The sequence below is a fragment of the Corythoichthys intestinalis genome, chromosome 8 (assembly GCF_030265065.1).
Source record: "Corythoichthys intestinalis isolate RoL2023-P3 chromosome 8, ASM3026506v1, whole genome shotgun sequence".
NCBI lineage: Eukaryota > Metazoa > Chordata > Actinopteri > Syngnathiformes > Syngnathidae > Corythoichthys > Corythoichthys intestinalis.
The window spans coordinates 55,739,614-55,751,060 of NC_080402.1; the positions used below are offsets into that span (position 1 = coordinate 55,739,614).

Below are 11,447 nucleotides of genomic sequence, written 5' to 3' on the forward strand. Positions count from 1 at the left end.
CACCGGAAATACAACTAGCTTACGATAGCACTACTATATTCATAGTAGGTGTAGGTGTTTAATGTATTTCTTGTTGTTGTTTCTTCTTTTCTTCTCTGTCTCTCTCCTTTTCTGTTTTCCTTTCTGTCCCCCCTTAACCCCTTCCTGCTCGCTGCTTTCTTCTAATAAACGAAACATAATGAATAAACACAATGGGAGTATTTAATACTCCCATGTGATACATTAAAACTGTTCAGCGCAATAGGACACTCCCGTGTCAAGCAACTGAGTATGACAGGTTAAAAAAAAAAAAACAGGTTGTACCAAGAAAATTATTTTATGTAATTTGACCCTTTAACACCGAACGTGTCGGCAGGCAGCAACACGTTTATGCATATCATCTTTGAAGCCTCGTCACGCTGTAATTACGTCACCCACGTGCCACTGGTTGGTCTCATTTGAAAGTGCGGATGTTGAGGTCCACACCAGTTTTTACTTGAAGTCAATCGACCACGTAAAACAGGAGATAATGTCATTTGAGTTTTATAGTTTTATTGCACTCATAAAAAAGCATTAAAACGCTGCATGGACCATTTGTTTATCTCCATATTTCCATCATTTGTTGTCCTTTTTCAAAACCGAAAGCAACGCAAAAGACTACATATCCCAGGAGTCGTTTTGTATGGCAAGGGCATTACTGGGGGGGCAGGGGGACACGCTCTGACCACCCAAAGAAAACTGGATGTAGTACTAACGGCAGTCTGGGCACTGCGTATGGTATCCCATTCATATAGTACTGAAGTGTTCTAAGTTTTAACCTTTGCGTTGTTACCTCCTTTCACCTTAAAAAAAAAAAAAAATGAAATGGTGGTTTTGTTCCTAGGGGGCAATACACACATTTACGCATAATTAGATTTTTTTTTTTTTTTTTTTTTTACATTTTATCAAAGTTTTCACCAGTGTTCACCTGGCTGTTGAGTTTGGTGCGTTTTGAAGCATTCTGAGGGGGTCAAAGTAGGGAAGTAGGGCTCAAAGCGTTGGCGGGACAATGAATGACTGCTAGGGTGCGCTACATTGTGTATTTGGAATTTGTCTTTACACGGTTTCAAAGATTGCACCTGTCTTGACCTGCCTGCCGATTTTGGTGCATTTTGAAGCCTTCTAAGGGGGTCAAATTGAGCTCAAAGGGGCTGCGGAACAAAGAATAACTATAATAATAATAATAATAATAAAACCGAGGAATCACAATAGGTTACCTAAAAAAAAACATTGTCACCTGCATGTTCATACTGTTCAGTTATGGATGTGTTCTAAGTCAAATCAAATCAAATCAACTTTTATTTGTTTACACCACAGGTGTCAAAACGATTCCAGAAAGGGCCGAGTGGGTGCTGGATTTTGTTCCAACCGATACAACGCAGAGAGTTTAACCAATGAACTTCCTGCTGAAACAAGCAGCACCTGACAAAGTTTAACTGATTACACATGTAAAAGATCTAATTGGTGAAAAGGTGTCCTCTTCATTGGTTGGAAAGCAAACCTGCACCCACTTGGCCCTTTCTGGAATCGGTTTGACACCTGTGGTTTACACCAAATCACAACAGCAGTTATCTCAAGGAGAAAACAAAAGTAGCCCTACGCTGAATTTCGACCTACTTGAGCATTGTAGCTTTTTTTGTTGTTGTTCATTGTTCACAGTTTTATGACAGATAAAAATTTAATTGATAAATGGCAGAGTCTCAACCTAGGGGTTAAGCGTTACTCTTGGTTCAAAGCTAGCAGAATTGATTATTGGTTAGTGAGTAATAAGGTTTTGATATTTCTCAATCTGAGATTGCTAAAGCGCCCCTGTCAGATCATTGTTTTGTTGAGTTAGCATTGGAATCCAAAAGAAGGGAAAGCCGGAATAAGGGGTATTGGAAATTTAATGCCAAATTGTTGCAAAATGAGGAATATTGCATTAAGATTAGGGAAATAATTAAGGAAATTGCTGATAATGGCTCACTGGAAAGTAACGCAGGCAAATGGGAATTCATTAAGTTTAAGATAAGACTGTTCTTTATTCAATTTAGCAAAGAACTTAACAAAATGAAAAGGGACTGGGAAAATACGATGCTAACGGAAATGAGTCTTGTTTGTAGTAAACTACATTGGAATCCAGAGGAAAAGATTAAATTAATGGAGTTGCAAACTAAATTGGATTATCTTTATCTTGACAGAGCTCATGGGGCGTTTATTACAACCCCTAGCAAAAAGTATGGAATCACCAGTCTTGGATGAGCACTCACTCAGACATTTTATCATGTAGAACAAACTCAGATAAAAAGCTTGAAAAATAATGAATTAGTTCAAAAGTGCAACTCTTTAGCATTCAGAAACGCTAAAAGAAATGAATAAAAAAATATTGTGGTGGTCAGTAAATGTTAATTTTATAGAGCAAGTGCAGGGAAATATGTTTGGAATCACTTCATTCTGAGGACACAAATATGGAATCATGAGAAACAAAGAAATAACAATCAAAACACATCTCTAGTATTTAGTAGCACCACCTCTGGCTTTTATGACAGCTTGCAGTCTCTGAGGCATGGACTTGATGAGTATTCTTCATCAATTTGGTGCCTACTCTGATTGCAGTTGCCAGATCATCCTTGCAGGTCGGAGCCTTGCTGTGGACCATTTTTTTCAATTCCCACCACAGGTTTTCAATAGGGTTGGGATCTGGGCTATTTGCATGCCATGACATTGACTGGATGAGTCTTTCTCCAAGGAATGCTTTAACAGTTTTAGCTGTGTGGCATGATGCATTGTCATCTTGGAAAATAACAAACATATTTTCAATTGAAGGGATGAGAAAGTTGTCTAAAATTTCAATGTAAACTTGTGCATTTATGGAAGATTTAATCCCAGCCATCTCCCCTGTGCCTTTGCCTGACGTGCAGCCCCATATCATCAAGAACTGAGGGAATTTTGATGTCTTCTTCGGGCCGTCACCTTTGTAAATCTCACTGGAACAGCACCAAACAAAAGTTGCAGCATCATCACCTTGTCAAGAATCTGGATTTGACAAGGTAATTATATACTCATTTCTTTTATTGTTTCTGAATGCTAAAGAGATGCATTTTTGAACTAATTTTTTATTATTTTTTTTCCAAGCGTATTATCTGCGTTTGTTCTACATAATAAAATGTCTGAGCGAGTGCTCGTCCAAGCCTGGTGATTCCATACTTTTTGCTAGGGGTTGTAGATCAAAAGCAAAGTGGATCATGGAAGGAAAAATAATTCATCCTATTTTAGCAATTTGGAAAAAAACAGACAATAGAATAACTATTTCAAGTTTGATTATTGATGGTGTTGAAAACAAAGATCTTAAGTGTATAAAAAAAGGAGGTCTTCTCTTTTTTACTCTGTTTTATATACCTCACATTATTCCGTAATGGATGCTGATGTCCTTTTTAATAAGATTAGGAATTCAGTTCCTCAGATTGAAGAATCATTTAAAGAGGTATGTGAATCAGACTTAAAAATTGAAGAATTAGATATTGCTGTTCGTAAAATGGCTTTAAATAAGTCCCCAGGGCCGGATTACTGACCTCAAATTTCTATCGTACTTTTGGAATGATATTAGAATTTTGTTGTTTAAAGCACTCAAGGAATGTATGGACGGAAAGGAATTGATGTCTACCATGAAAAGGGTTTAACCACCTTGATTCTCAAGCCTGGTAAGGATAAGAGAATACTAGATCATCTTAGAGTCAAACATGATCTAAGATGATATTGAAAATTGGTCTAAGACTTAGACCAATTACACTGCTTAATACAGATTATAAAATTTTCTAAGGGGCTGCTATTGCAGAAACACTGAAAATTGGGTTGTCTGAAATAATTGGTGAGTAACAATCTGTTTTTTTAAAAGGTCGATCAATTCATAATAATATCAGTCTTGTATGGGAGTTACTTGATTACAGTTAAATGGTCCAAGGAAGTTTATTTATGTTGTTATTGGACTTGTATAAAGCCTTTGATTTGGTAGAACACCTCTTTATTATAAAAACTTTAAGTCATTTTGGTTTGGGGGAAAAGTTTGTAGATATCATTGGAATGCTTTATAAAGGGATTAATAGTTTAATAGCCTTAGGTCAAGGTTCTTCCCCTAGGTTTGATATTAAGAGAGGAATTTGTCAGGGTTGTGGAAGCTCACCGTTACGGTTTATAATGGTGGCTGAAATATTATCTATTTTAATCAAAACTAGTAGAAGTGAGAGGCTGAAAGCAAGGGCGTAGGTTTGCATAGGGACGGTAGGGACATAACACTACCAACTTTTCAGGATGTTCAAATTGTCCCCACCAACTTTTAAGCAACCTTTTTTGCATTATATAATGAGATCAGTTCTATATGTAATTGAGATTTTCTTCCCATATGTTGTAAGGATAGAATTGACCCTACCATTATTAAGTGATTTGTTTTCATTATGTTCAGACTTACCTTCCCCCCTTTCCACTCCCTGAATGTGCCGGTCCATTTTTCCCCCCTCAAACGCACATTTGATTGGCTGATAACCTAAGCCCCTGTCCGCACACGCACACTCACAGACCTGACAGAAATACAGTATGTATGGCTGGGTGGGGGCCGTGGCCCTGGGTTGGCACACGCGTGGCGTTTCCGGTCGTCTGCTTGGCTGTCGCGTGTTTTGTTGGGCTCTCGTGCGGCTAGTTGTGGTTGGGCACGCTCGGGTGGGGGGTCCTGGTGCCGGGATTGGCGGTGGGGCGGCGTAGGGTCGGTTGCCAACGGGCTTACACTCACAAGGCATTCACACAATTACTGGGTTCTAGATCACAGTGCTGATTAGTGTACACTCTACCCCTCCCAATAATTTAGCTTATAGTCTCCCCCACCTACCTCCCCTTCTTTCCCTGGTCAACAGCCCCCCCCCACATGGTGTCAACTGGAAATACATCTAGATGACGATAGCACAAACACATTATTAGTTAGTGTAGATGTTCAATGTGTTTCTTGTTGTTGCTTTTCTTTCTTTCTTTTCTTGTGTTTCTTTTTTTTCGATTCCCCCATAACCCCTTCCTGTTCGCTGCTCTGTCACAATAAATACGGTATGTTGAATGATCACAATGGGAGTATGTCATACTCTCAATGTAAAACATTAAAACTGTTCAGACCAACCGGACACTTAGACTTCCCTTCTCCGTGTCAAACAGCTGAACAGGACAGGTTTACAAAGAAATACAATATGTCGAAAACATACCACCTCCTCCGTACCCTTCGAACAGGCGGGATATTAGAAGTTTTTTTTTTTTTTTTTTTTCAAGGAGCAGCAGCCACTGTAAGTGATGTAAAAAGATGTCAATGTTGTGAAGGTGGGAAACACACAACTAATTTTGCTCCTGAAGGTCCGACCTGCGTCAGAGTTAGCATAACATTAAACTGTGTGAACTTGCAAAACTCGAGTCGGAATTTGCTTTGAAAGAAGTGTCCTCCTGTATGTGTTTCCTACTGTTAACATTAATTAAACAGAGAAATGTTTTGAAACCAAATACCTATTAGTGCATTTCATTTATTCATAAAAATGTATTGATTTTTCTGTATTTATTTAAAAATACTTTTATTTGCAGCTTATGCAGAAATATTCTCAGATAGTCATACATAAATCATAATCAAGGTAAAAAGTTTAGTTATTCCCGATTTTTTCCCCCCATAATTGCTCAACCCACTGATGCACTTTAGAGATGCTTGTGGACAAAAGCAGCTAGTGTTTTACCTGGAGGAAGGCTCCGTTTTTATTTCCTTTTTTATTCCCTGACTAAGAAGTTTTTTTTTTTTTCAGTCATATTTATTTAGATAGATTTATTTTTGCATTCCTGGATAGTTAGTGTATGTTAATATATTTTTTGTTCAAATATTGCAGTTTAAATTTGCTAAGAAAATCCAGACATTTAGTCTGAAAGTTTTCAAAATCTCTTAGTAGTTTTTGAAAACGAAGGTTTGAATCGAATGGTGTATCTCCTGAACCAATACATGCGAAAGTTAGTATAAGCCAAAACAGATTTATTTAGCTTTGATCATTTGATTATTTAGGTTCATATTAGTGAGAAATGTAGCTCTGACCCCTTTTCAGCTAATCTGTTTGGTCTTACTAATGTCCCGTCCCCAGCAAAAAGTGTACATGCAGGTTATGCTGTCCCTACCAATGTTGAGACCAAACCTACACCCATGCACGAGAGATTAGTACTACCTATCGGAGGGCCGTAAAATCATTGCCTTTTCAACATTGTTAGCTCGTCGCCTGATCCTTTTTAAATGGAAGGATGCAGCCCCACCGACAACATCACAATGGATCAAAGATGTATTATTCCATCTAAAACTCGAAAAAATCAGATATGTGATGAGCGGTGTTGAGAGAAATGGTGGAGGAAATGTTTTGTAATCATAAATGTGTCCTCAGTTGATGTTGAAATAATGTTCCTATTGCTTGTTATTATTGACATATTATCTTTTCGCCTCAAGATGGCAGGATGGAACTTAATTGTCTAAAGTGCTACCTTTATTACTTCTTTGTGTTTGACTTTGATTACTTTGATTTGTGGGATTGTCTGTGAAGACAGCAATGAGAGAGGATGTATCCGCATGTCAATAGAAATTAAATACGCCCAGTTTTGGCTGAAAAAAAACATTCTCCGTCATTTACTCCTACGAATGCAACGTTGAGCTGCAACCACCTCAACAAGCGGCTAAGAACAAAAATTTTATAAGAACAAAAATTTTATAAAGTTTGGGCGGTCTTTCTGAAATACGTCGAACATAGGAATGAAAATTCTGTTGTATAAAGGCATGTATTCTGTTGCATAGCAACGGTCTTAAAATACGTATGCTTGATGTACATGCCTGTGACAGTTTTTTTTTGTTTTGTTTTGTTGTTTTATTTATTTATTTATTTTTGGTTTGTTTTTTGTTGGGAGGGAGGGGGGGAAAGTGTCTTATAAGGACCTCTTTATTACTCTTTCAAATCTGAATAAACACATTCAAACACAAAATATAAAGGCGACATCAAAGGCACACAAATTCGGACAAAATAGGCTTAGGTGTTGTGTTAAGTGAACGAATTACTACAATGTACAAACACACATAATTATGAAATCATTAAAGCAATGTTAATTGTTGCTCTCTCAACAGTGAAGCGTACATGGTACAAAAAAACAAACAAAACAAAAAAACGTACCTTTGCCATTTTGATCATTTTCTTGGCTATCTCAATGTCTCCTTGGTGGTTTTGTCCAATTTCAGCAATAACAAAACATGGATGATCCCCTCCAATCATCCTACCTGGGCACAGCTCAAATTTCAAAGGCATGTTGCTGACTAACCAAACAATGTATAAATTATAAACCTGGGGTGATGAGGTCTAACAAATAAGAGACGTTTCCAGTCAACAAGGACGAATCTGCGCAACATTTGCCTATTTAAGCCAGCAGTGGGCGTACAATAAAAGGCGGGTGTGGTTTCACAGCAACCAACTTTTTTAAATTATTATTATCATCATTAACACAATTATACAATTTATAAACAAAAACGGGTTTACGAAATTGCAACATTATATCAAGAAAACAACAAACAACTCTCCATCATAATCTACCAAATTTTACTCGCTTGCCATGTTTGCATTCATACACACACATGATCACACGCACGCACGCACGCACGCACACACACGCACAACCTTACTTGGCAGACAGTCAGCCATGAAGAAAGTAATAAACTCACTCTCCTTTCATTTCAGCAGAAAAGAAAGTATGCCTTATCAGACTAGTGCTTCCATTTTTTTTATATGGTTAACGGATTATATATCCCAGATAGCAGACCGACATTGAATAAACGTTTATTTTCCATCAAAATCAATATGGTTGATATCGAAGTTTTCGGCGTCAAGTGACTTTGAAACAATGTTGTTCTATGGAATGTCAGGCGATGGTTGGGTTAACATTGTTTTATAATTGATGAACTAATGTCGACAAACAGTTGATTGATGATTGACCGGGAATTAGGACTGAAAAGTCATTGAATTATGGATGAGTGGCGTTTTGGTCGAAAACATAACATGCTCTTGGATCCCAGCCAATGATAAACAAAGTTTTATGTTTTAAGTTCTTTTCAGAAGTCAGAGTCGCAGGCTGGCTTACAAAGGCACAAGACTGAGAAAATTGACGCCATGGACATTATTAGGAGTGTAAGGGTTAACCATTGAGTGGCTGACCAAATTGGACTGCATTTTTTATAAAGCTTCTTGGATTCCAGAGTTCTTAGAAGCAGTAGTAGGGAAAGTTAGGGACTTTTCGAACCTCCGTGAAGTTGGCCAAATTCATAGAAATATTAGGTCATTATGTCAGATATTGAGATATTAATTTCGAGTGATGATGTCACGCAACACCCCATTTATTGCAAAGTGGACCCGAAATGGTGCCATTCATTTATGCCACGCTTGTGCTCGTTTGCATAGCCGGCGATTGCCCCCCGGTGGCCAAAATGGCATTGCACGTAATTGACTTAAAAAAAAGAATTAAAAAAAAAAAAAAAACGTGCACGCATGAGAATTACAGATGACCCATGCAATCAATAGTGTTGGCTATGTTGTCAGCATAGACTTCATAACAAGGGCGCAGGTTTGCATAGGGATGGTACTGGGGACATAACACTAGCAACTTTTCAGGATGCTCAAATTGTCCCCAAAAACTTTTAAGCAACCTTCTTTGTATTATATAGTGAGTTCAGTTCTATTGGTCATTTAGATTGTCTTCCCATATATTGTAAGGATAGAATTGACCCTACCATTATTAAGTGAATTATTTTTATGATATTCAAACTTACATTTATTTACCCCTTTTAACTTGCTGAATGGGCCGGAACCATTTCTTAATTTCTTCATCATGATTACTAAAATTTAACAGTGACTTTTGTTGTACAGTAATTGCATGTAGCACTTTTGGGAATTTCTATCATGTCTTTTGATGGCTGCACTTCATGGCACTTCAGTTCGCTATACAGTTTGACTTGAAGGTTGTTCCCCAGATCGCAGATCGACGTTGAAAACATGTTGGATCAACATTCCCCTGCCGATCTCATATGGTTGAATCAACGTCACTTTTGCACCCTCAATGAATGTTGTTTCAACGTTGAAATCCTTAAAAATTTAAACATCATTTTGATTATTAATAATATTGAAACAACGCTGAATCAATTTTATGTTTTCGACCAAAACGCCCTTATCCATAATTCAATGACTTTTCAATCATATTTCCCGGTCATCATCAATCAACTATTTGTCAATATTAGTTCATCAACTATAAAACAATGTAAACCCTACCATAGCCTGACATACCATAGAACAACAGTTTCAATGTCACTTGACGTCGAAAATTTCAATATTCTATATTCAATATTCAATTTCAACCATACTGATGATTTTGATGGAAAATCAACATTTATTCAATGTCGGTCTGCTATCTGGGTCGTTAGTGTGTCCAATTATAAATTAAAATGGTAAATTGATCAAATTAACTTAGCCATGCAATCTTTGAGTCAGGGAACATTTTTTCTTGTTAATTCTGAGAAGTGATCAGCAATAGTTGTAGGCAAATTGTGAGAGGCAACAAATTGGCAGAATAAAACCTCTGCTTTCGTCACGGCATAGCTTTTCATTCTGCAAACTGCATCTTTATGACCAGTGTTGTTAATCTTACTTTAAAAAGTATTTAATTAGTTACAAATTACTTCTCCCAAAAAGTAATTGAGTTAGTAACTCAGTTACCTGAATGTAAGAGTATTTAGTTACTTGGCAAAGTAACTGGTGTTACCTTCTATGTTTAAAAATAAAATAAATAAATAAGTAAATAACATGTGTTTGCTATGTTTGGAAGTCATTTAATGTTGTGAATCAACCGTTAAAGTTCTTAAAATTGCTTCCGTTTTTGCATTAGCTCCCTTCTGTCTACTTTCAACATGTGAAAGTTTTAAAACTGTTTCATCATTTAAAGATAAATTCAAGTCAAGATTTTGATGATTTAGGAGTATTTTAGATAAAAAGTTACTTAGGTTCCATAGGGAGTTTCACTACAACAGAGCTTTTCTGAGAAGTCTACTGCTTTAAGATGGCAGCTGTTTACTAACCCCGTCGAGTCTGTCATTTCGCATCTAGTTCTATATGCATGTGATATCTAGTGTAGCATCAAGTGGGCGTAGATTGTAGGCTGGGTCAGGAAATATTGGCGCCACCTAGCCTAGCATCGCGTTTGCAACAGCGTCACAACACTCTTCCCTCCTTCCCACTCCCGCTCTTCTCTCTCCGTGTCTCGGACTTTTCTCGCATCATTCAACCAACGTAGTAACGCATAGTAACGCACATTGTCTCGTTGCCGAAACAGTGACAAAAAACGTAACGCACAAAAAACGTCCAGATTTTGAACATACGGCGTACACATTTAAAAAATCAATGCTCACTTGTGCAAATTACGCCAAAACCGTACAACTTGACAGGTACAGTATGTAATAATGTCCCGTCACCAGCAAAAAGTGTTCATGCAGGTTATGCTGTCCCTACCAATGTTGAGACCAAACCTACGCCCTTGCTTCATAATGATATTGACGGGGCGCGGGGCCGATTAATAGGAGGCCTATCTCCGTCAAAGCTGACCGAGTGGAAATACAGACATAAGCTTTTTACATAGAAAATTCTTGTGAATAACTGCGTAAATCCCTCAATTTTTTGTAGATATAGAAGTAAAACAGTCTCAGTTCTTTGTTAAAAGAGCAAAGAACCGGGCTGTTAGCATTTATTTTACGTAAATAGGGAAAATGAATGAATGAATGTCGAATGTGCTGCCAGTCTTTAAGCCACTGTAGCACCGCCTTATCTTCACTGGGAGCTTTTTCGATTGAAAATTCTAGTGAATAAATACTTAAATCCCTGAATTATTTAAACATATGGACGTAAAACAGTCTCGATTCTTTGTTAAAAGCAAAAAAAACATGCAGTTAGCATTAATTTTACGTAAATATTGCAAACTATTACGTAAATGCCGGAGCTGTCATGTTCTGCTCCTGGTCAGATTTTGTTTTGTTACAGATTTACAGTGCCTTGCAAAAGTATTCGGCCCCCTTGAATCTTGCAACCTTTCGCCACATTTCAGGCTTCAAACATAAAGATATGAAATTTAATTTTTTTTTCAAGAATCAACAACAAGTGGGACACAATCGTGAAGTGGAACAACATTTATTGGATAATTTAAACTTTTTTAACAAATAAAAAACTGAAAAGTGGGGCGTGCAATATTATTCGCCCCCCTTGCGTTAATACTTTGTAGCGCCACCTTTTGCTCCAATTACAGCTGCAAGTCGCTTGGGGTATGTTTCTATCAGTTTTGCACATCGAGAGACTGACATTTTTGCCCATTCTTCCTTGCAAAAC

The 11,447-nt window shown here is 37.4% G+C and overlaps 1 protein-coding gene across 2 annotated transcripts in view; it reads right to left on the reverse strand.

Moving 5' to 3' along the window:
• Positions 1 to 7,473, reverse strand: part of LOC130921004 (sialic acid synthase-like) — a 28,207-nt gene extending 20,734 nt beyond the window's left edge. Inside the window, exon 1 of one of the 2 annotated variants that reach the window (XM_057844595.1) lies at positions 7,209 to 7,468. In XM_057844595.1, the coding sequence (XP_057700578.1) occupies positions 7,209 to 7,340 (132 nt within the window). In that variant the 5' untranslated portion in view covers positions 7,341 to 7,468. Of the gene's footprint in view, positions 1 to 7,208 lie in introns of both variants that reach the window. The other variant, XM_057844596.1, reaches the window with a different exon arrangement.
• Positions 7,474 to 11,447: the final 3,974 nt, after the last annotated feature.